The 26,076-nt window shown below is 48.5% G+C and overlaps 1 protein-coding gene across 1 annotated transcript in view; it reads right to left on the reverse strand.

The window, feature by feature from the left end:
- TFRC (transferrin receptor) overlaps positions 1–26,076 on the reverse strand; it is a 94,938-nt gene that overhangs the window by 18,847 nt on the left and 50,015 nt on the right. The window contains 5 exon segments of the mRNA XM_029617343.1: positions 7,278–7,511; positions 8,241–8,266; positions 8,269–8,324; positions 12,683–12,759; positions 20,602–20,669. Coding sequence (XP_029473203.1) covers positions 7,278–7,511; positions 8,241–8,266; positions 8,269–8,324; positions 12,683–12,759; positions 20,602–20,669 — 461 coding nt within the window.

Here is a 26,076-nt window from a genome sequence, read left to right on the forward strand (position 1 = left end):
CTCCAGAGACACCATAAGCTGTCAGGATGTCCTAACACGGGCAAAAGCTGTAGTCAGATCATTTTGAGCATCTAAATAGTGTTGACACAAACAGGAAGAGAGTAAGGACTGAACTGCTATCAGACTGCAAACCTCACAGATAGCAAGGCACTTGGACCTGTTTGTCCTGGCACGTTCTAGGCCACAGATGTAAATATGCGCTCGAGCCTAGGCCACAGATGTACGCGCACAGGTCCCTGCACATGCCATCGCCACATAGTGAGAAAGGAAAATTAGTTTCTTACCTGATAATTTTTGTTCCTGTAGTACCAAGGATCAGTCCAGACACCTGGGTTGTGTCTCCGCACCAGCAGATGGAGACAGAGCAAAACTTGTCGGGCCCCCTACATATAGTAAGGCGCCACCCACAGCCCGTCAGTCTTACGTAATGTCAAAGCAAATGGAAAAAACTCCAACTAACTAGCTATACCGCCCGAAACCAGGGCCCAGTCAACGAACCCCCAGCTGGATCAGAACTCCCAGAACCAGAGGCCCCAACAACATACAAGTAAACAAAAACATAGAGTGTCAACCGAGCGGACTCTCCTCTATGTAACTCAAAACAAACAGACTACACGGGTGGGATCCTGGACTGATCCTTGGTACTACAGGAACGAAAATTATCAGGTAAGAAACTAATTTTCCTTTCCCTGTACGTACCAGGATCAGTCCAGACACCTGGGATGTACCAGAGCTGAATTACCGAGGGTGGGAGCCAGAGAGTCCTGCTCGCAGAACTCTCTCTCCGAAACCCCCTGAATCCAGGCCCTGAACATCCAACCGGTAGTGTCTAGCAAAAGTATGCAGGGACTTCCAAGTCGCCGCTCTGCAAATCTCTTGAGGGGACACCTGCGACGACTCCGCCCAAGAGGCGGCTTGTGCTCGCGTCGAGTGCGCCCGAAGACCCGCAGGGACAGGCTTCCCCTTCAGGATACACGCGGAAGCGATGACTTCCTTGAGCCAGCGCGCAATCGTGGTACGGGAAGCCGCCCCCCCTCGTTTGGGCCCCGAGCACAAAACAAAGAGATGGTCCGAAACCCGGAAAGGATTCGTAACCTCCAGATAACGGAGCAGGACTCTGCGGACATCAAGTTTCTTCAACATTCTTGTAGCAGGATCAGAACGCTCCCCCTCCGGAAAAGCGGGCAGCTCAACCGACTGGTTCAAATGAAAAGCTGACACCACCTTCGGGAGGAAGGAGGGAACCGTCCGTAACGAGACCCCTGCGTCAGAGAAGCGAAAGAAGGGCTCCCTGCAAGATAATGCCTGCAATTCGGAAACTCGTCTCGCCGACGCGATTGCCACAAGAAACACCGCCTTGAGAGTAAGGTCCTTGAGCGTTGCACGCTTAAGAGGCTCAAAAGGGGATGTACACAGAGCGGAAAGAACCCAATTGAGATTCCAAGACTGACAAGGCTGACGTAACAGTGGCCGCAAATGCTTGGCTCCCCGAAGAAAACGCGCCACATCCGGATGTTGCGCTAACGACCTACCATGCACCTTACCCCTGAGGCACCCAAGGGCCGCCACCTGAACTTTTAGAGTACTGCAAGACAGCCCCTTCGCAAGGCCCGCCTGAAGAAAAGCAAGGACATCCGGTACGGAGGGCAGCACAGGATTTACCTCACGCATTCTACACCAATCCTCAAACACCGTCCAAACCCGAACGTAGGCGAAGGACGTAGAACGCTTTCTAGAACTCAGCAATGTGGCTACCACCGCATCCGAATATCCTTTATTCTTCAAGCGTTTCCTCTCAAAAGCCAGGCCGCGAGACAGAAGTGATCCGCGTCCTCCAAACAGACGGGTCCTTGACGTAGGAGCGCCGCCTCCCCTCGGAATCGGAGAGGAGGCTCCCGTGCCAATTGTAGAAGGTCCGCGAACCAAGGACGCCGGGGCCACTCGGGCGCCACCAGGACCACCTCTGCGGGATGCATCTCTATGCGTCGAAGAACTTTGCCTATCAGGGGCCAAGGAGGAAACAGCAGAACGTCTGTGGGCCAGGGGAGGACCAGGGCGTCCACCCCTTCGGCCCCCCGCTCTCTCCACCGACTGAAGAACCTCGGGGCTTTGGCGTTCTGAGCGGTGGCCATTAGATCCATGTGTGGCGTTCCCCACCGCTCGCAGAGGAGGTGGTAAGCTCCCTCCGGCAGCTCCCATTCCCCCGGATCCAGGCGATGTCGGCTGAGAAAATCCGCTTGGACATTGTCTACTCCGGCTATATGTGACGCCGCGATGTTGCCGAGATTCCTTTCCGCCCAGGTCATTAATTGTCGCGTCTGCTCCGCGACGGCTCGGCTCCTTGTCCCTCCTTGGCGATTGATGTACGCCACTGTGGTCGCGTTGTCCGACAAGACCCTGACCGCCTTTCCACGAATCAACGGTAGAAAAGTCTGCAGTGCCAGCAAGACCGCTCTGGTCTCCAGGCAATTGATGGACCACTGTGACTGAGCTTTGAACCACTGTCCTTGCACCGAGTGTCCCATGCACACCGCCCCCCATCCGGAGAGACTGGCATCCGTGGTGACCACCGTCCAGGCGGGCATAACCAGGGACACTCCACGTGTCAAGTTGTCGGAGCTGAGCCACCACTGTAGGCTGGACCTTGCCCGATCCGATAGTGGAAGTGGCATGTGAAAATCCTCCGACACCGGTCGCCATCAGGAGAGCAATGCGGATTGCAACGGCCGTAGATGAGCAAAAGCCCAGGGAACCAATGCCAGCGTTGACGCCATCGATCCCAACACCATGAGATGATCGCAGACCAGCGGACACCGCAGGGACATCAACCTGCGCACCTGGCCCTGCAGCTTGGACACCCGCTCCTGGGACAGAGACACTCTGCCCTGCTTCGTGTCGAACAGCGCTCCCAGGTAATGTAGCCTCTGGGTGGGGACGAGGCGACTTTTGGCGAGATTGACCACCCAGCCGAGGGAGCGCAAAAGTTGTAGTACTCTTTCGACTGCTTGTCGGCATTGGCTCTCCGTTTTGGCCCGGATGAGCCAGTCGTCTAAGTAGGGATGTACCAGGAATCCCTCCTTGCGAAGCTCGGCTGCCACCACCACCATTACTTTTGTAAACGTCCGTGGAGCGGTGGCAAGGCCGAAGGGGAGAGCCTTGAACTGATAATGCCTGCCTAGGATGCAGAAGCGCAGAAACTGCTGATGTTCCGGCTGAATGCCTATATGAAGGTAAGCCTCCGTGAGGTCCAAGGACGCCAGGAACTCGCCTGGCCGTACTGAGGCGATCACTGACCGAATCGTCTCCATCTTGAAGCGTGGTACGCGAAGACATCTGTTGACCCCTTTCAGGTCTAAGATGGGTCTGAAGGTCCCCTTCCTTCTTTGGCACAATGAAGTAGATGGAGTAGCGCCCCCGACGGCGCTGCCCCGGTGGAACGGGCATAATTGCGCCCAGGTCTCGTAGCCGGCAGAGCGTATCCCAGACGGCCGCCTGCTTGCCGCGACCCTTGCAAGGGGAGACCAAAAACTTGTCCGCCGGAATCCGTGCAAAATCTAAAGCGTAACCGTGTCTTATCACCGTGAGGACCCACTGATCCGTCGTGATACTGGTCCATTCCCCGTAGAACCGCTCCAACCTGGCCCCTACGTTTGGCACGGCCAGAGGAGCCGGCTGCAGGGAACGGACCGACCAAACTTCATTGTGAGGCTTTCGGACCCGACCCGGACGCGGGACCGTCACGCCTCCCAAACTTTCTGCCACGAAAGGAATGAGACCACGACGATGTTCTCGAGGATCCAGACCCCGGCCGGTAGGAGGGCCCGGATGGTCTCTGCGGCTGCGACTTCCGTGGTCCCCGAAAACGGGCCCTACCGGAGAAAGATGACCGGCTCCGGTGCCTATCCTCAGGCAGCTTGAAAGCCCTGTTCTCTCCTAGCAACTGCATCAGGTCGTCCAGCTCCTTACCGAACAGCAGCTTCCCTTCGAACGGAAGAGATCCGAGATGAGCCTTGGAGGACCCATCCGCCGCCCAATTTCTGAGCCACAGCAACCGGCGCGCTGAAACTGCCGAAACCATGGCCCTGGCCGAAGTCCGTAGGAGGTCATGCATGGCATCCGCGCTATACGCTATCACCGCTTCCAGCTGGTTCGCCTGTGCCTCCTCTTCTCCCGAGAGACCTGCATTGGCCTGAAGTACCTGCGCCCAGCGCAAACCTGCCTGCAGCGCAAAGTTACTGCAAATGGCCGCCCGGACTCCCAAGGCCGACGCCTCGAACACTTTCTTCAGCTGACCCTCAAGTTTCCGGTCCTGAATGTCCTTAAGGGCCGTGGCTCCGGTGACCGGAATTGTGGAGCGTTTCGTCACTGCCGACACTGCGGCATCCACTCTGGGAAAACGCAGCATCTCCAGCGCGTCCTCCGGCAATGGATACAACTTATCCATAGCCTTACTGACCTTCAGGCCCAAATCCGGCGTATCCCACTCCTGGAACAGGATATCCGTAGCCGAAAAGTGGAACGGGAATGCCACCGCTGGCCCCTGAAGACCCAGCAGCACCGGATCCATCTTCGCATCTGTACGAGCCCCCACCGGGGGGGCATCCACTCCAACTTCCAGAAGGATAGCCGGGATCAGCAGCGCCAGCTCTTCTTTTCGAAACAAGCGCATGACCTTCGGGTCATCACCTTCCACCGCTGGCCCTTTAGCGTTCCCGGCCTGCACCGCCTCCGTCCCGGCGTGGGTTCCTGAGTCCCCTGGAGCCTTGACATCCACGATGTCCTCCGCAGCCGAACTCGACTCGGACTCAGATTCCTGAGGGACCCCCCGTAAGGGCCGGCGTCCCTTGGGCGGAGCGTCCCCCGACCTTCTCTTCCGGGGCTCTGGCTGTCTGCCCGAACCTCTTTTACTCCTCTTCCGCTTCAATTTCTTATATTTAACAAGCTTGTGGAGCAAGCTTGCAAAATCCGAGGAAAAGGAGGCCTCCGAATCTGAAGAGGCCTCCTCCAGACTACGTTCCTCCGGCGACTCCCCGTCCCCCGGGGGGGCCCCCCCGGAGGGTCGCTGCTGCGGGGAAGCGCTGGGGGCAATCCGGGATCCCCCACGGCCTTCCTCGTGGCTTCTCTGACTGAAGCCAAGATGGCCGCCGTTCCCGCGCTCAGCGGGAACGGATCAGCCCTGCCCCCATCATCGGGCTCCTCGCGCGGCAGGGCCCCCGCCCGACCTCGGACGACCCCTCGCCGCCCGAAACGCACTTTGTGCACAGCCCCTCCCTGGAGACGCGCGAGCGCGGCACGAGGCCCCTCTGGGCATGTCGCGATCTGCCCGCGGTCGGGAGGGCCGAAGTAAAAACAAAAATAAAATTAAGCGAGTCGGCCGGACGGACAACGACCCCCCTCCCCCGCGACAAACAAAACACCGGAGCAAGAGGAGAAGCCGCACAGCCGAAAACAAAAACAACTTTTTTTTTTTTGCTTTCCTTGTCGCTGGCCCAGGTCCTGAATGCTCCCTTCCAGCGGGGGTGAGTGAACCGGGCTCCCCGGTGTCACCCCCGACGCTGCTGCCTGCCCAGGCCGGGTCCTCAACCCCAGCAGCGGCCTCAACCAGGGGGGGATAGTCCCCTTAGGACCTTACAAACCCCCCTGGGAGGCTTACAGGACTCGGGCTTCCGCTGCTTTTCTTGTTTGAAGAATTCTTCTTCTTTTACCTTTTTTTTTTTTTTTTTTTCCAAATTCCCCTGACTATCTAAACTCCCTAAGCCAGGATCAATCGAGATTGTGGGTGGACCTGCCCCATCTGCTGGAGACAGAGAAAGACTGACGGGCTGTGGGTGGCACCTTACTATATGTAGGGGGCCCGACAAGTTTTGCTCTGTCTCCATCTGCTGGTGCGGAGACACAACCCAGGTGTCTGGACTGATCCTGGTACGTACAGGGAACATGCGTATGTCTACGCACATGGGAAAATGCTGCCACGGCTAAGCAGAGCCTGCCTGCACCTTCAGCACATTTAGGCCCAGATCTGTTCAACATCCGGCACCAAAAAAATCAAAGGCCTGAAGAGCTTCTCAACAGCTCAGGCCTCTTGACCAGTTGAGAATCCATGAAGACCGAGGCCAAGAACCTGCATCTTCCACTAAACAAGCCCTGCATATAAACAAATTAAACCTGGGAGAAGACCTCTACCAGAACCTGAGTTTCCTCCTCTGTGCCAGTGCCTCTCTGCACCTGTGAGACGGGGAACTGCCAGCGATAGCTGAGGGGATTCCCCTGCATCTCCCACCAATGCCGCTAGGGAACTGAAAATGCTTGCTGTTTCTACATTGACGGGGAAAGCCTCTGCGCTAGACCCCGTCACCTGCAAGGCTCGTTCTACTGGTGCGGCCGTGCTTTATGCAGATCCCTCCCCAGAAGGCCATGTCGCTTTTGCCACGAGCGCACCCTGCTCCTCCCCGCACCCGTGGCACCACCAGCACAGTTCCTCAGCGCCACCCCCCAGTCTCCTCCACAAGCAGAAAAGCTGCTGAAAAACCCCATCACTGAGCTCCCTGAGCTACTAAAGTACCTTCCCCCTGGAGCCCCAATGTTGCAGATTCCTCTAACCAGGTTTTTTGTTAATTTTTTTTAAACAGAGAACAAATAAAGATACATAGACTATTTTCCTTTGGTGCAGAGATGCCAGAAGCACAGGTCTCATGGCAGATCAGAAAAGAGCCAGACCACTGGCTTTATTACTCAAACTTCACTGACCCAGCCCAGGACCACCATACAAAAGGGATACCTCCCCTGCTCCACTGGACTTGCAGTGCAGAACTGCCAGCAGGTGCCACCTCTGTCTTTTGGGGGGAGATGAGGGATCTGGTCCACCAGATGGACCTCCAGACCAGGACTCTTAAAGCCCCTGGGATACCCAAAATTGTCTCTCTCCAGACTGGATATTTTACACTACCTACCATCTGCTGGAGACAAATCCTGAGGGACTGCAGGTAGCACATTGGGTTATGCACAGTAGTGTCAGTGAAACTCTCCCCATCTGCTGGCAGGGAGGCAAAACCCAGGAGTCTGATCTGGTTACATACAGGGAATTGACTTCTCTATACAACTCCTGTACAGAAGAGCTCGCACGACGAAAGAGGCAAGATTTACTCAAGGTGACAGTCTGCTTTAACTGGTCAACCAAGACTCATACCAAGAGAAAAATGTGAAGCTCACGAGACAGATTTTAAACATGTATGAGCAGCTCGTAATGATACAATATATTTCCCAAAATACATTCTTACAGTTATGTTCTGCTTGTATTTGATGAGGTCTTTCACAAAATTCAGTAGCTCCGTGTTGTAGTTCTCATAATCCAACGGCAGCTGGTGGTCATGGGTCAGTCGAATCACCATCTGAGCAGCCACCTCTGCTGCTGCCAAGCACACGTTGTCCAGGATGCTCATAGTGCCTAGATAGGTCTGCAAGTTTTCCAGAGTATCCTTGTCCGTGTTCAGGTAAGGATAAGGATAATTGGCCTAAGAAGAGAGAGATTTATTTTCAGTCCAAATAAGATATACATTTTACACAGAGTGCAATACCAATAATTCTGGAAGTGGATCTGACTCAAGAGCAATGCAATAAAAATATCGTAGAGTTTAGTGAATTCCATTTGTAAAACATGAACATTAAGACTTTACATAGGTTCTTAAGAAAAGCTCTTCTCTAAGAGCACTTGCAGGTTTTCGCTCAATTCTTCAGCCAAAGTACTGTGGTTTATTAAAGCTAGAGTTCAGTTAAAGAAAATTCCACTTAACAGGGATGGCGAACTCCGGTCCTCGAGTGCCACAAACAGGCCAGGTTTTCAGGATATCCATAATGAATATGCATGAGAAAGATCTGCGTGCAAATCTCTCATGCCTGTTTGTGGCCCTCGAGGACCGGAGTTTGCCACCCTTGACTTAAAAGCACAAGTTAAAGTAGTGTGGTCAGTTTGACACTAAGAAGAAGCCACATGGACCTATTTACTCCTGTTCACTGTGCAGAGTGACAAGTTAACAAGGCTCACATGACTGAGAAGGGGTAGGCCAGGCAATGGAGGCCTGGTGTTTTGCATCACTTTACACAAACTAGGACTATCCACCCAGGGTATTGCAGTACAACAAAATACAGCCAGACAAGCACAATTTTCAGGTAATTTTCTGTACTCCAAGTCATTGTTTGCTTTTGATTTTCTCCAATTCAGAATAAACACAAGTATAACTTACCTTTTGAAAATTAAAAGAGACAGCTGAAATCCAGAATAGGTGAGAACGGGGTATGCTGCGTTGTTCATAGACAGTGGTACGGTGCTAAGGGAGAGAAAGCTTAGAGTTTCACACCGTACACAACGTTTACGCTTTCTAACAGGCAGAACAGTAGGAAGAATTATGTAAGAGGGATGTTTGTGTCAACATTTCCAGGTAACCAAGACACCCCTATTGCTACCCCAAACCCGTCATTTGACCCCCCCACATGCAGTAGAGTTTTCAGGGTATTTGCAATGAAGACGAGATCAATTTGCAAATGCTGAATCCAAGTCATGCAAACTGATCTCATGCACCTTCACTGCGGATGCCCTGGAAACACGACTGGCCGTGGTCTCAGCATGACAGGCTTGGGAAGCCCAAACTTACAGGCTCACCCCCTCCCTTCCACTTTAGCCTAGAACATGGGTAGAGCCAGGGGAAATGACAAGCTGCTGAAGGATGGTGCCAAGAGGGAACTGTATGTGGTCCCGCCTCTTCTCCCCCATCTCCATATTACAATTTCACAACGTTTTAGGGCTTCTGTTTGTTTTTGTTTAACACTTAGCCATAAAAGTTATACAAAACAGGAAGTAGTGACATCAGCGAGAAAGATGGCAGCCTAACTGAACAGCTCCGTTTGCTTTATATAAAAGCATCATTTTGAATTCTAGATTAGCTGTTTTCACAAACAAGCTTATTAGTTCCTTAGAAAGTGGGAGGGATGAGCTCCCCCCCAACAGGAACAGTGCGATCCTCAATCCCTTCACTGTCCGTGCCTCCATTGATGCCAATCTGTGAAACGACACGAACTCCTCTGTGTAGAACTCAGGCAAGTCCCCAGGCTCAGTGGCCTGCACAAATCACCCATGGTCTGCATTGTGTCAATCCTGTCATCAGCACACACAGGCACCAAAAACCAGAGCAAGGAGATAAGTAAATTTATTAAGGAATAGAATTAGATTATCAGGCTACACAGGCACCAAGGCCCACCATGCAGCTGGCAGAATGCTGAAAGGTAGAGGGAAAAGAAAAAAAACTAAAGTAAAGAAAAGAAAAACAGCTGCAGCTCCAGAAAAAAAAAAGTCACAACAAAAACAGGAGGAGGAGGAGGAGGAGGAGGAGGAGTGAGCAAAGCTGAATGCCATGACCACACAGCTCCACATAAGCCTGAAGGACCCTGCCTAGGGAGAGGATAACTACAGCCACACGTTTGAAAGCTGTAGAATTGCCGAGATCAAAGATCCGGACAGAGTTCCATCTGTCACCCTGCTTGTCCTTTGACAAAGTATGTTTGTACGTTGGTGTTTCCAACATTTAAATTTCATTTAAAAAAAGTTTATAGCAAAGTTTCCTCCCAGCAGCATGCAAATGTTTCCTTTAAGGAAGAATCCTTACGAAATGTGTGGGGAGGAGTAAAATATCAGTCTTAACGTGGAAACCCTTTCAAATCAGAGGCATGCATCGTAAGTTCTACAAGAGGAGACAGGTAGGACAGCCATTTCCTATGTGCGGCCAAGGCTGGGATAGGGGGGAGGAAAGAGCTGCCCTGGAATGACGTCCCAAGAGCATCGCCTCAAAATCTATGCCAGAGAGCATTCCCAAAGCCATCCCTCTGAGTAAGAACATAACATGCCATACTGGGTCAGACCAAGGGTCCCATCAAGCCCAGCATCCTGTTTCCAACAGAGGCCAAACCAGGCCACAAGAACCTGGCAAGTACCCAAACACTAAGAAGATCCCATGCTACTGATGCAATTAATAGCAGTGGCTATTCCCTAAGTATAATTAATAGCCGTTAATGGACTTCTCCAAGAACTTATCCAAACCTTTTTTGAACCCAGCTACACTAACTGCACTAACCACATCCTCTGGCAACAAATTCCAGAGCTCTACTGTGCTTTGAGTGAAAAAGAATTTTCTCAGATTAGTCTTAAATGTGCTACTTGCTAACTTCATGGAATGCCCCCTAGTCCTATTATTCGAAAGTGTAAATAACCGATTCACATCTACCCATTCTAGACCTCAATCATATCCCCCCTCAGCCATATCTTCTCCAAGCTGAAAAGTCCTAACCTCTTCAGCCTTTCCTCATAGGGGAGCTGTTCCATTCCCTTTATCATTTTGGTCGCCCTTCTCTGTACCTTCTCCATCACAACTATATCTTTCTTGAGATGCGGCGACCAGAATTTTACACAGTATTCAAGGTGCAGTCTCACCATGGAGCGATAGAGGCATTATGACATTTTCCGTTTTATTCACCATTCCCTTTCTAATTCCCAACATTCTGTTTGCTTTTTTGACTGCAGCAGCACACTGCATCGACTATTTTAAAGTATTATCCACTATGATGCCTAGATCTCTTTCTTGAATGGTAGCTCCTAATATGGACCTTAACATTGTGTAATTATAGCATGGGTTATTTTTCCCTATATGCAACACCTTACACTTATCCACATTAAATTTCATCTGCCGATGCCCAATTTTCCAGTCTCACAATGTCTTCCTGCAATTTCAGTCTGCTTGTGATTTAACTACTCTGAATAATTTTGTATTTGCAAATTTGATTACCTCACTTGTATTTCTTTCCAGATCATTTATAAATATACAAGCCGTTAAGCCCGTTAAAACGGGCTACATCCCTCTGTCTCTCACCTCCCCCTCATTCTCTCTCCCCTCACTCTTCACCACCCCCTACCTCCCTCCCTCACCCACTCCTCTCCACCCTCCCTCTCCTCTCCCTCAGTCCCACTCCCTCCCTCCGTCCTCTCCCTCAGTCCCCCTCAGTCTCACTCTCCCCCCCCCCCCTCAGTCTCACCGACTCTCCCCCCCCCCCTCAGTCTCTCCCGTCCCTCTCCCCCCCCCAGTCTCTCCGTCCCTCTCCCCCCCCCCCAGTCCTCTCCGTCCCTCTCCCCCCCCCCAGTCTCTCCGTCCCTCTCCCCCCCCCAGTCTCTCCGTCCCTCTCCCCCCCCCAGTCTCTCCGTCCCTCTCCCCCCCCCCAGTCTCTCCGTCCCTCTCCCCCCCCAGTCTCTCCGTCCCTCTCCCCCCCCCCCAGTCAGTCCGTCCCTCCCCCCCACTCAGTCCGTCCCTCCCCCCCACTCAGTCCGTCCCTCCCCCCCACTCAGTCCGTCCCTCCCTCCCACTCAGTCCGTCCCTCCCTCCCACTCAGTCCGTCCCTCCCTCTCTCTTCTCCCTCCCTCGCTACTGGCCGCTACCGCCGCCCGCTACCGCCGTCGCCGCCGCCCGCTACCGCCGCCCGCTACCGCCGTCGCCGCCCGCTGCTGCCACTGGGCGCCGCCATTTTTTTTCTGACGCTGGCTCAGATCGACGTGCTCGCCCGCACATGCGCGGTAGAGCTGGTCTCTACTGCGCATTTGCGGGCCGGTCAGAGCCCATTTATAAGGTAGATTGAAAAGGGTCCCAATACAGATCCCTGAGGCACTCCACTGTGCTTTCCCTACCTTCTTACAGACTATACCACATAGCTCTTTACATCAGTTGCACTATTACAACATCAACCAATAGTTTTACACTCTGTCCTCTCAAAGTGCTCAAATACTGGCTGGAAACTCAAGCTTTTGGGTTTCAAAGAAATCAGGGCACCTCAACTTATTTTAATGCAGACAGAGGATTTGAATCCAAAATTGCACAGAAAGTTAGCAACACATTAGGTGGTTTTAGTCCTGTTTTCCTATTTGCTTGAACACCTGCTGCAGGAGGAACTCTGGAACAATTTTATATTTTGCACAGAGCTTGTCAAGTGGCCAGGATGCAGTGATAAAACAGGCCCTACACATGGGCTAGAAGGGGAGGCAGCAGTAGTCCCCACCACACAGCTTTCTCTGCTGCAGTTGCCCCTCTAGGGTTCAGTTCCCCCCTTCCACCAAGCAGCTGACAGATTTTACTCACTGCTGCCCCCACTGCTCCTGGGCCTGTGGACCCTGACTGCAGCTAGTTAAGAGGGTGCGTGTTTTTATTTTTAAGTTTACTGCCCAGGCCTCTTTTTGCTGCTTGGGACATGGGCAGACATCAGGCCTTGCAAGACGCCAGTATATATGAGACAGCAGCCCCTCTCCCCACTGACAGCGGCATAAGGAGAGTCTGGCAGGGGAGAGCCGAAGCAAGGGAAGGCATTTGACCCTTACACTATACTTGCTTGGAATTTTGCCAAAAAAAGTTATGATTCTGCATCTGAGGAAGAACTTGTTTGTGTACTGTAAGTTACTAAAAGACCAGTTATGTTGGGTTTGGACACCTACAGAATTCCAGGCATGAACACCAGACCCTGCCTGACCTCTGGCTTTCCTCTCCCCCTACTGCTACAGATCCTTTGTGTCCCCTGTGCTTCCCTGTACTTGGATGAAGCTTTTAGCCCCCTCTTTGCAAATTATCTCCTTTGACCTATCAAGACAGCAGAAACTTACAGACTTTTTCTCCAGTCGGGAAGATGTTTGGCTACATTGTCGTACAGCGACTCCTTGGGGTTCAGCGGGTCCTTCACCTGCACAGGGACAATCATAGCAGTTCGATTACTCCGACACGGCTGGTACTGCCTGCTCTCCAGGCCACGGATGAATAACCTAACAATTCTAGAGTGACTTTTTATCCTAAACAAACTGCAAATACCCCAGCCTTCAAGAGATGGAATCTATTTCTAGATTTGTCTTGTTTTCTATATAAAAGAAGCACGGTACAGTTATACAAGCTCCATGCAATGCTTTCTAAAAATGTATTTCTCGCAGCAAAGGGTCCTGCACTACAAGATCAATTCTGGCAATGTGAGCACTGCATTCCATTCAAGTAATACTCAATTTAACAAATTCAAGTTGACAGCACAAACCATTCCAATTCTGCAAGTGCTTGCACAATTGACCAATCCACAATGTTTCCTATGACATTATCCATGCAATGTTAGAATATATTCATGTGGAAATCTGTGCACGCAAAGGAAGTACACACTTGATCTTGTGTGTATAACCACTATTCTATAACCTAAATTTACCCCATAAATCAATTAGAAGGGTCTCACCATTTTTTTTTTTACTTTTTATTTGTGCATCTCACTGGACAAGGCTCTGATTATTATGGGTCTGGATTTCCAAACAGAAAAAAATGAGAATCTCTTATTTCACATGTTATAGAAAAAGGTTTGATGCAATGACTGTGCACAAGGGTAGCAACATACGGCCACTAAGGTATCTAGAGCATTCCTGTGTTCATATTAAAGCCTTCAGTATTACTGCACTAAATCTCTAGCATTTAGGATGCCCATAATGATCTCTGGCACCAGATGTGCCAAGAATGCATATCCACTCCATAGTGCTTCTATGTGCCCTTCTCAGACGCTTACTGCAAGCTGTGGATACTGAAGCACACTGCAAAGGGAATCCAACTGTGGATTCCAACTTGACCCTCAAGTCACAAGTGAAATCGACCCTAAAGTTTGGCTTTTACAAACTGAGGTTGATTAGCTGACATTTTGTCTGGTCATACAGACCTTAGAGCCAAGTACTCTTGACTACTGTAATGCTTTATACTTGGGCTTGCTCAGGTTTCAAATTCACGTATAGCAGCTCTTACAGAACACAGCTCAGACTTATCCTTTCACTGGTGCCAGTAAGTTGAAAGTTGTAGCTATAGCTCACGACTTCTACGTGGAAGATCATACCAGGGTGGTTTGATGAGGACGACACTCAAACTGTCTATATCAGCACTGTATAGACCTGGAGACTCATTTAAAGACCTGATAGAATAAATGGACACGAACGACAACTTTGGATACTGATAGCCAGCTTTATTAGAGGCTTTGGTCAAATTAATGAAGCAAATAAGCTTCTGAGAGAAACGCAATTCCAATTTTTGGTTAGAGCATGTATGTCACAAAGGTAAACTTACATGGTGCAGCTTAGCAACTGATTTATACACTAAAAGCAGTTTGTGAGAAGGCGCATTAGGACATTTTTGGGTCATGTGTGAAGACAACCATTTTGGAGGCAAGCGTTTGCACGTGTGGGGAAGCCCACGTGGCATTATTTGGGCCCAGGCATGCTGTTTTATAAACAGTGGATAGAGTTTCTCTTTTGGAAAAACTATTTCCCTTATGGGAAAGTAGCAGACACCCTCATGTTCTGGAGGACTAAAATACATAACCTGACGACGGTGGAATGGCTACACTGCTCCAGCAAGCGGAAGCACAAGAAACATTTTGGATTTATGGATGCCATACATTGCCTCATTGGGCTCACAGCTTAGTATTGAACAGTTATACTTGATTAGCTGGGACTTCATTTCTTTCTCCCTCTATTTTTCTTGGTGTACTTGTGTGGGGGTATGTGTTTAAACAAAAGTTGGTATTTTGTCAACTGGTGCAGGGCTTGTAAACAGGAACAATTTGCGTGCTTTGCTGTATATGCATGTGTTCTTAAATGTATTTGAACATTAAAAAAAAAGTTACAATTTTAAGTGTTGCTAGGAGTTGGTTCTTTATCTCCAGGAGTTACTTGATTTTTACATTCAGATGTTTCCTTCTATCAAAGCGATGCATTTGCACAATACCCACAGCCTCCCCTTCATTATGGAACGTACTACCCTCGAGTTGCATGATAATAGATTATAAGTTTTGGAAGAAATTGAAAACTATTTTCAGCGGGCTTTTCAGGTGTTTAGTACCTGTCGATCAAGGAAACTGTTTTATTTATAACAGTTTCCAATAGTGGTCACAGCATAACACTGCAATCTGCTTAGAAAAGCAAGTTTGCTTGCCACAAACTGTTTTCCATAGGCAGGATGAATTAGCCATGCTGTTTGGGTGACAGACAGCACTCTTACGGACACTCTTCAAAGACAGAGCTTTGATCTGCTGCTCTTGTGCAGCATTTCCCCTCTCTAGCATGTCATCTGCCTCTCCTCAGTAAATAGTAAAGCTAGATGGCAGCGCTGTGGTTTGAAAGGATCAGAGAGACATGTTTACCGTAAACTTGCTTTCCCCCCGCCTCAATCGATAAGCAGGCTGAATTAGGCATGCTATTTGGGAGTTCCAAGCTTCAGAAGGGTGAAAGGGCGCGTGTGGAACAATTCGTGTTACCATGTCACCCTTTCAGTTCTGCTTTGTTCCTTAGTTTTCAAGTGTGGACATCTCTTGTTAACCACACTTGACAAAACTGCTTGCCCCAACACATTACCTGAAGCTGCCAGTTGGTCTAGGCAGTAGTGACATGGTGTGGATAGATGACCAGGTAGCTGCTCTACAGATATCTATCTTCAATTGGCATATTCTGAAAATATGCTATGGAGGATGCTGTGGCGCGCACTTGATGGATCCTGCCAACAGTATGTGGAGAACCGAATGCAATCTGATCCAGTTGAGAGATCGTCCTCAGACTGCCACTCCCAGTGAGTTAGGATTAAAACGAGATGAACTGTGATGAGTGACAGTAAGGCTGCATCTGTTTATACAGTGTGGCCCATGGAAAAGTAGCCTGCCTGCATGGCACTGGTATTTGAGGCGGGCTACCCTGTAGTAAGCCAATACTCTTTTGCAGTCCAAAGAATGCAGTAGTCTCTTGCTTATGTGGTTTAGGAAAGAAGGTAGGGAGTAATAAGGCTTCATTGATGTGAAAAGCTGACACTACCTTTGGCAGGAATTTAGGATGTGTCCCAAGTACCACCTTGTCATGATAAAACTAAGTAGGATGAGAAGTGCACCAAGGCTTGGAGCTAGCTTACTCAAGTCAGTGATTGCCATAAGAACCACCTTCCAAATGAGGAATTTCAAAGCAACAGATTGTAGTGGCTCAAAGGGATCCTCCATTAGAGCAGATAAGAACATGTTTAAATCCCAGGGCACTGGAAGTTTTTTGATGACTGGATGAAGGTGAAAGGCCTCTCATGAAACAAGATACCAATGGATGGGCAAGCCACAGAGGAATCTGTCTTTTTGGTAAGCAGCTACAGCACTTACATGAACCCTTATTGACGTCAGACCAGACCAGATTCTGAGAGATGGAGCATGTAATCAAGAATCTCCTTAGGTGACTAGGAAAAGGGGCTAATCCATTGATCCTGACACCATTTTGCATACTGTTTCCACTTGACTTCGTCTGACAGTTTCCTGGCTGACTCGGTTATTTACAATTTCGAATAATGAAGGACTAGGGGGCATTCCATGAAGTTAGCAAGTAGCACATTTAAAACTAATCGGAGAAAATTCTTTCAGTCAACGCACAATAAAGCTCTGGAATTTGTTGCCAGAGGATGTGGTTAGTGCAGTTAGTGTAGCTGGGTTCAAAAAAAGATTTGGATAAGTTCTTGGAGGAAAAGTCCATTAATGGCTATTAATCAAGTTTACTTAGGGAATAGCCACTGCTATTAATTGCATCCGTAGCATGGGATCATCTTAGTGTTTGGATAATTGCCAGGTTCTTGTGGCCTGGTTTGGCCTCTGTTGTAAACAGGATGCCTGGCTTGATGGACCCTTGTCTGACCCAGCATGGCAATTTATGTTCTTATAATTCATTGAATATCCGCTGAGAGCTAAGCCTTGTAAGATCTTGCATTCAATATCCAGGCTGTCAAGTGGCGGAAGAGTGGAGAGGGTGAAGGGAGCCCTCTTGAGTTAGGAGAGCTGGGTCTTAAATGAGAAATACTGGACGGCTCTTGGAATTCTGCACCAGATACGCAAACCAGGGTTGCCTCGGCCACACCGGTGCTATGAATATACGAGCATTATCCCGGATCATTTTCTGAACCATCCTTGAGATGAGATGAACTGGGGGAAAAGCATATGAGGCCCGATCAAGACATGAGGTAGACATCCTGTGTCTTCCTGAGTTGGCTGGGACGGACCAAACATTCGGTGGCAAAGAAATCCAAGAAAGGTTGACCCCACTGTGGGAAGATCCTATTGGCCACAGACTGGTTGAGACACCATTCATGCCAACTGATTGTGTGAATCATAAGGGCATGGCCTCGTAGATGAGCAGAGGCCCTTAGAGCGTATCTCACGACTCTGACAGGACTGCTCTTCTAGCAGTCCTATCACTCGACCCTGAGTGGATGTATCTGGTGAGGACAAAACTGGGGTGTGCTCCCGGAGGGGGGACCCTATCATTAGTACCCCAGGTTCCAACCACCAATGAATGTCCTTCAACATGGAGTCTGTCATTGGTTGGCAGTCTTGGGTCCATTTAGACTTCAAGCCCCACTGAAGGCACTGCATATGAAGGCGGGTGTGAGATACGACATTAATGGCTGCTGCCTTGTGTCCCGGGATTAAATGTATCTGGTGACCTGTGACAACCAATCTACAGAGTAATTCTATACACAGAGGAATCCTCAATCCTCTTCTGTGGAAGAAAGGCATGAAACTGGACAGAATCTATCCTGGCTCCTATGAATTGCAGTATCTGGGTCGACTTGAGTACTGACTTCTTGTAGTTAAGGAATCAGAGACTCCAGGCAAGTGATTATTTTCAAATGTTCTTGTAGGGATAAAATGGCCAGGGGAGACTATTACCCAGTAATCCAAACAAGGAAACACCCTGATTCCCTGGCATCAGATAAGCCACTGCCACAGCCAAACATTTGGTGAAAACTCAGGGAGCTGAGGAAAGGCCAAAGGATAGAACTTTGTACTGGTAGTGCTTAGACACCACCTGGAAGCACAGGAACTGCCAGCAGCAAGGGTGTATCAGAATATGGGTGTAGGCATCTGAGATCCAAGAACACATCCTCTGAATGAATGGAAGGACCAACCTGAAGGATGTCATCTTGAACTCCTCCTTCCTAAGGTGTTTGTTGAGGGATCATAGGTCTAGGATAGGCCTGAGACCTATCGAGTGATTCAGAATAAGTACCGGGAGTAGTAACCAGTATTGATTCAATTTGGCTACCTATTGGATGACTTGTCAGAGCAAGGCTTTTGACCTCTTGCTCAAGAGGTTGAAAAACATCCTTCAAATGACCAGCATGATGGGGAAGGGAAGATTTGATCATGAAATTCAGATAACCCTCATGGACGATCTTTAGAACACTGATTCGAGGTGATTTGACTCCACTCAAAAGGAAAAATAGCATATTCTGCCTCACTGGCAAGTGAGGCTGTGGCTATCCTCAAAAAGACAGAGGGGGTTTTGGGATGGTTGGCTGCGAGAGCTGTTTGTGGTCCCTCTGGTATCCTCTAGGCTGAGAAGGTTGGGACTGTGTACAAGACTGCTGAAACTGTTGGTATGTCAGAGGCCTGACTAGTTGAAACTGCTTGAATGGTTTCCTCTAATGGTAAGGCTTGCGATATGGATAGTACAATCTTTTCGCGCAGTCAAGAGCCAGTTGCTGACAAAGATTGCACTGCCAAGTTTTGTTCTTTGATTTGGGACACTGTCCATCCTGTTGCCAAACAGGTTCTCACCTGAGCATGACAGATTTGCTAGCCTGTCATGAAAGTCTTCCCTAATGAGCAAAGTTATTTGATGCTCGTCAATGGTGGTGGCGGATGTCTGGGAAGAGATTTTGAAGGACTCAACTGTCCTCAGCAAATGCCAAACCCTCTTCCAGATCAAAAAGGGTTGAGGCGAGAGTTGCTGGCCCGTTTCTGAACACAAGAATGGCTTCAGTGACTTCAGGCATTCATGGAGATACTGGACCATGTAAAATTGGTGCTGTTGGATCCAGGATGTTAACAATGAACTTTGAAAGGTTTTCTTTGCAAAGTCAAACAGTTTGTGTTACCTCATTGGAGAAGCAGACGCATGCAGACTTGATATTTTTGCACATTTCACTGCTGATTCTACAGCCACTGATGCATACAGACGTTGGACTCCATATGTCATGGACTTTTGTAATCTAAACTAAGTCTAGTTTCCTTGAAACCAGAAGGTTGTAGGGGACTCCCACATTTGACAGCTCCACAGAGTACCTTATGGGAAGGCAGAGCTGAAGGTTCAGCTGGAACCTCTAGGAACTTCAGGATCCTGAATACTTCCTCCTGAGGTTCAGGGGGTTTCTGGATTTCCACTCCCAGCATATTGCCCAGCTTCTCCACGAACCGTGAAATAAATTAGATCCTCTGGAGGGTGAACTGACAGGTGATGGTGGCCGAGACTGATCCTGCTTATCGAGCCAGGGATACGGGTGCCACTGGAGAAGGGGCACAGTCCCAAACTCCTTTCCCATTCAGACTCGAAATATGTGGAGGTGCAGAGAGAACAGATTACTTATGATTGCTGAAATTCAGTCCATGGCCTGTTGGGATGGGGCTCAGAGGTAGATTCAAAGGAAGCCGGAGAACGTTTCCCATGAGGGTGTATAGCTGCAGACAGTATCTGAGGAAGGTTGTATCCTGTCCCAGGAACCTTTATTCAGTGCAGCCCGTTTGTCTCTTGGGGAAAGTTCCTCCTGAAGAATGTGGTGCTTAAGACTAGATCGTGTGGCAAACCTGAGTAGACAGCATGGTCTCCCCGGGAGGAGGAAGACCTGGAACTGGCAGAGGCTTGGGAAGGGAAGCCCAAGGTGATTGTGACAAGACGTCCAGGATCGAGTCCACATCCTGCTTACTATGAGACTGATGTAGGATCCAGTCTCTTGTGATGTAGGCTTTGGGGCCCCTGGGGCTTTTGCCCCTCATCTGAAAAAGCAGATCTTTATCTGCTGTCACCTTTGGATGATGCATGCGTCGGGAAGTATGGGAGGTGCGTCTTGAAGGCATTGGGCGTGGAGGGACGCCGTGTCTGCACTGATGTGCCATGTGTCTTGGTGCGCACAGTAACTGGTGTCAAAACTCCGAGTCAGCATCCACTTCGATGTCTGCACCGATGCTACGTGAGTTGAGGCAGCAGTGACGTGGTTGCTTTTATCAGATGACTTCCTTGTTAATTGCGTAGATGCATCCTGGAGGCATTTAGAGCTCGACGCAGACATCTGGTCAGTGCAAGCGCACCTGGAAAACCCAAGTCTGATTACTGTATGATACCCACGTACAAATCCATGTCAGCTTCACTGTTTAAGCTAGAAGATAATGTATATCAGTCCTCTCCTGTGGCATACCTAACCAGTCAGGTTTTCAGGATTTCCACAATATGCTTGGGAAACTTGCATACACTGGGTCTCCATATATGCAAGTCTCTCACGGATATTCACAGTGGATATCCTGAAAACTCAACTGGAAAATGTTGGGAAACAGGGGTGTATATCACAGTCTACAGATTTGGGTATATTTAGTCTAAGGTCTCATTAAATGGCAGTTTACATGCACGGTCTCACTAGATTCCCACATGAAGTATATGCATGATATCAAGGCTTCCAGTGCATGATATAATCTATATTGATATGTTCTAACTAGGATACTCACTTCTTTCAGTGTTTCCTCAATCAGTCTGTACAGCACCGGGCTAGCAGAAACCCTGAACGAACCAGTACCTGTTTAAAAAATTGTGAAGTTATCACCTGCATTTTTGAAGTCAAAGTTGAAGGATTATTTTGCACAGAGGGAAAGGGGGAATCAGTCAACTCAAATTGAAGGGGGTCTGAAATACAGCACATCTGTGTCACAAAATAAAACATCCAATGGCTTTTTTTTTTTAGAATGAATGTTGAGCAAAGTTTTGCTCAATAGGTCCCACTACCCAGGCACAATTCTTCTTTTCAACCCGATTTTAAATTGGTACAGTACGTATAATCCATACAATCCTGAATGCACCCAGGCAGAAGTATGGATCTCAAATTCAGTCCTTGGGACCATAAAGCGGGCTATCCATGATAAATAGTTCAAAGAGTACACCTGACCTGCCATTTTTTGGTACCAGATTTTAAAACCATTTTTAGTGTATTTAAGAGAACATTATGCTAGAAAACTACTTAAAAGCAAAAGTTTTAGGAGTACAAAACAGTTGCCTAATGCTTAGAGCAATGGACTGAAAACCAGGGTTCAAATCACACTTCCTCTGACACTGACTTTGGGCAATTATTGCCTCAGCTATCCACTTAGGATTGTAAACTCTTTGGGGAAGGGACTTGACCTGAATTCTAATAATGCTATCTGCCATTTTGGAAAAGCAGGCTACAAATCCAAAATGTTACTACTAGACAAGGAAAACCTCTTCCCTGAGTAAAGTCTTCCCAGATGATTAAGATAAAAATCTATTTTAAACAAGCAGATCAGACTTTTTACTCTGGAGATACCAAAAAAAGTGTATATGATCTGAAGCTAACAACTCAAGGATAAACCATTATGCTGTTGTACTGGGGATGGAGGGAGGGAAAGAATGAATTCTTAACCTATCAAGATAGTCAATATGGGCAAGCTAACAGTACGACATTAAAATAGACAAGTGGAAGAAAATGGCAAAGTTTATTCCTGTCCTTGAATCCACTCAGACCACTTCAGTTGAATGGTTCATGTCCACAGACCAGCAGATAGAGATCAGATTTGTGACATTACCCATAATAGGTTACTGTACTGAGAAACTACAAGTATTAACCTGTAACAAGCCAACTTCCAAATGTAAACCCCCTATAACCACAGTGCTAACCAGAATAAGAGGTGGAAAGAAAAGTGTAGAACTAACACACATATACACCACTGATTCATAACCTACCAGGAAAACAGTCAACCCAGCATTGTATGCTTCAGAGAGCTGCAAGGAAGGTACGCTGAACTGGTCTGACTGGATTCACAGAAAGGAAATCAGGTAAGCATGTCACCTTCATCCAGTCAGACATGGGATATACCAAAGCTACTCCTGAAAATAGGCAGGACACTGCCAACCATGCTCTTAAGACCTCTAGGCAAAAAAAAAAAAAAAGCAGCTTCCTTAATACTCATCCAAATGATACTACATCAAGAACTGCTGCACTACACATCTTCTGTGGAGAAATCAGATGCAACTCTGCCCACAAAGCTGCTTGCACTTTAGTAGAATGTGCCTGACCTGCTCTTATCCATGTAAGCTGCAGCAGTGACTTTAATCCAATGAACAATGGTGGCCTGGATAGCTGCTTCACCTCTACCACCACTGATCTGAGCTTCAAAAAAAACTCGTTTGAGAGTTTCAGATCTCAGGATCCATCTAAGAAGTGAAGCATATGGTAATTCTCTCCCTCCTTACCCCTGCTAAAAGAAGCCAGACAGATTTACATGAAACACTGTCATTACTTTTGGAAGCAAGGGAAGGGAACTATATAAATCTTGACCAGGTCTCTGATCACCAAAAATGGTTCCCTACATGATAGTGCCTGCAACAGATTCATTTTACAGAGCAAATTGCTTTAAGAACTTCAGCAAGAGCCTTAACAGGCTCAACTTGCCAAAAAAACACTAAACCAAGTTCAGATCAAGATGGCGTGGGATCCCTCACTAGAAATCTGATGTGCTTAACTCCCTGCAAAAAGTAAGATCTGGATGAGAAAACAAAAAGGCTTCCCTAGAATATGGCCTCTATTGAGCTAAACCCTTAGAGCCAGACCATCCTGCAGAAACTCCAATATCAGAGGCTTTCCTTAACGGTTTTTCTAGGAGCATCAAAATCCTCCACACAGGCAAGGGACAGATTTCCTTGCCTTCAATAATGTTCACAAACTCAGGAGAATACCCCTGTCTGATCAGCCAAGCCCTTTCCAGGGCCAAACCATAAAAGCAGATCCAGATTCTCATGAAGAGAACCCTGTGAGACAGAGGGGTTGCAGAGGGAATCGCAAATGTCTATCCAACAACCTGACTAGGTATGCATACTAAGGACACCTGGGCCAATCTAGAGCCACAGGCATTACCAGGCCCAAATGGCAAGCAATCCTGTGAACTCTTCCCACCATAGGGAATGGGAGAAACACTGAACCGCCTGTGATGGGCAGTGCTGGATCAAGGAAATCAGACCAGATGGCCCTTTCTGCTTCAGACTGAAAAACCTATACTCCTTTGTATTTGTCAGTTACCATCAAATCCATCAGCGGACAGTCCCACCTGCTATCAGATCCAAGGCCACAAAGACAACCACTCTCCTGGACTGATTGTATTGTGATTTGAGTTTGCTTGAATGTTCTCAACACCCACTATGTGCATAGCTGAAATCTTCAGATTCCTTTCTAACCAGTGAATCAACAAGTCAATTTCCTCCAATACCCAAGGACTCAGTTTTTCCTCAATTCACATTGACACCACAGAGGCCACCGCTGTGGTGTCAGACTGACAACTCCAGAGGATGGTCAACTGAAGGGCCAAATGAATTGCCTTAGTTGCCAAGCAATGTTATTAAAATATTTACTAGTCAACTGGTGGCAGACTAGGCAAAGTAAATTTACATTCATAATATAAAACCGTGACAATTAGCCAGCAAAATTAGCAAGACAAATGAACAGAATATAGTTACACACAAAAAGCCTGTTGAAAGAAGTCTTTAGCATGGATTTGAATGTTTTAGTCTCTGATGTGATGTGAAGGTTCTCAGAGTATTCTAGAAGACTGATGCAGCTACGGAGAAGGCCCATTCAATGGTTTCACACCAAGTGTACCACATGGAATGAGGGAACACCCAAAAGATCTCTGAAAGGACCAGAGAGAAGACGGGGACTTAAATCCATAACATGGAGTTTGCCCAAGATAGAATCTAGGCCCAGATGCTTGTGTACTAATAAGGCCATCTTATACTTGATCCACCAGTGTAAATCCACAAGACCCAGAGAGAATGGTCAGATGTCAAATGGGCCACAGCATTCTGTAGTACTTGCAAATCTCAAATGCATACTGTGGCAAGCTGATATTAGAGAAATTACTTATAGTTTTCCTTAGTGTAGACAGATGGACTCAGGACCAGTGGGTTATGCTCCCCTGCCAGCAGCTGAAGACTGAGCAAGCTAAGGTCACAATATAATATACTCTTGCAGTGACGCCAACCTGCCAGTATTCTCTTCAAAAAGCAACTGTGGACAGACTAGCAAAAACTATTAAAAACAGTCAATCATAACTGTGCTCAACCAACAAACACTGAACTCAAGAACATAAGTACCCCAATGTGGACGAGCACTGGGAACCCATAGCCCCACAGGAGGATTGGCAATCAGATGGCAGCCAAGGGCAGGAAGCTGAGTCCATCTGTCTACACTAAGGAAGACTAAATTAAGTGATTTCTCAATTTCCTAGTGTGTAGACAGATGGACTCAGGACCTGTGGGATGTACCAAAGCTACTCCACAACAGGGTGGGAGGCTGCCCACGGTCCAGTCAACATCACACATGCAAAGGCTGCACCCTCCCAGGTCTGCACATCTGAACTGCAGCACTCTGGATAGACCTATGTGCCCTCATCCCGTGAATTAGATCCAATGCTGTTGCCATTGAGCCCAGAAGCTGATAAGTTTAACAATATGGAGTTATCGACTGACAAAACTTGCTGTTGCAGTTTCTGAACCTTTTGTTCTGTTAAAAAATTGATCTATTCTGGTGTTACAGAGCTGCCAGGTACTCCAGAGTGAGGGCCCCAACCCAACTCCAGCAGCAATTCCACCAGCTGTCCTGTGCCAACACTCTCCCATTCTGACTTTGCTTTTATGAGCAAATCATTCAGGTAAGGATGCACAGAGATTCCCTCTTAGTGCCACTGCTATAACCTTTGAGGTGGCCCTTGGAGCTAAACCAAAGGTCAGGGTCTGGAATTGAAAGTGGCCCTCTAGTACTGCAAAATGAAATCTGATGACACTCCCAGAACCCCCTCCCCCCAGCACACTCCATGCAGAGGAGGTCATTCAGACAGACCGACGGGCTGCCACAGGCCCTACAGGTCTCCCTGAGCTGCTTGTCAGTCATAGAAAACACCAAAAAAGAAAGGGAAAAAGAAAAAAAACAATAGGCAAATCCTATGCTTGCCGCGCTTCCACGTGGCACGGATCGCGAGGGGCGCACCATGTGGCAGCTTTCAAACCCTGAAGATGGCGTGCACTGCCCCAAGAATTTCCCGCCGGCGCGGTGAACAGGCCGCTGCCGTGACTGAAAACCACACGGCTCGATTGGGAGCCCAGCCAGCCCCCTCCGGAGTGAAACTGTCCTGACTGGGACCACCCTCCTCCTAATAATCCCCCGATCCACCCACTTACTGCCCGGCCTGCACCCGATCCCGCCAAGGTGTCTGCCCGCTAGGCCACTCAGACTGCTCACTCGCGTCTGCTGTTGCAAAAGCAGACAGCTGCAGGTTAATTACAAAAAACTTTAAACTTAAAGGCCCAGATACACAGGAAAGCACAAAACAAAAGTAAGGGTACTTCCCTGCTCCTGGGCCGGCGGAGGGGCTTCAGACCTACCGAGGGAACCAGACCACTGGCTAAAGCTGGCCAGGGGCATCCAACCCCCCCCCCCCCCCCCCCCCCCCCCGTTTGCCCGGCTCAACCCAAGGGACGACCCTTCTGCAGGAACCTGTCACCTCGGGGAGCAATTTTCCTTAATATATCCCAGTCAGTTAGCACCTCTACCATCTGCTGGAGGTAGAGAAATACTGAGGGACTGCAGGTGGTGCTCTCGTACATGCGGCAGTGCCCAAAGCTTTGTTCTCTACCTCCATCTGCTGGTAGGGATGAATAAAACCCACTTGGTCTGGACTGACCTGGGTATGTTCAGGAACTAGGGAGGTTAGAAATCCCCCCCCTGCCTTGCTACCAGTATGGCAGGCGCCAACATCTCCCATCCTGAAATAAGACACTAAGGAATATGCTGACATCCTTTCATCCAATTCTGGATATAAAGAAATTCTCTTGGGCACCACAATATAAACTGAGTGAATCTTCAACCAGAATCACTGCCCTTAAATACAGAAGGCCCCCGTTACCTTCTTTCTGGCAGGAAG

The sequence above is a fragment of the Rhinatrema bivittatum genome, chromosome 9 (assembly GCF_901001135.1).
Source record: "Rhinatrema bivittatum chromosome 9, aRhiBiv1.1, whole genome shotgun sequence".
Lineage (NCBI taxonomy): Eukaryota > Metazoa > Chordata > Amphibia > Gymnophiona > Rhinatrematidae > Rhinatrema > Rhinatrema bivittatum.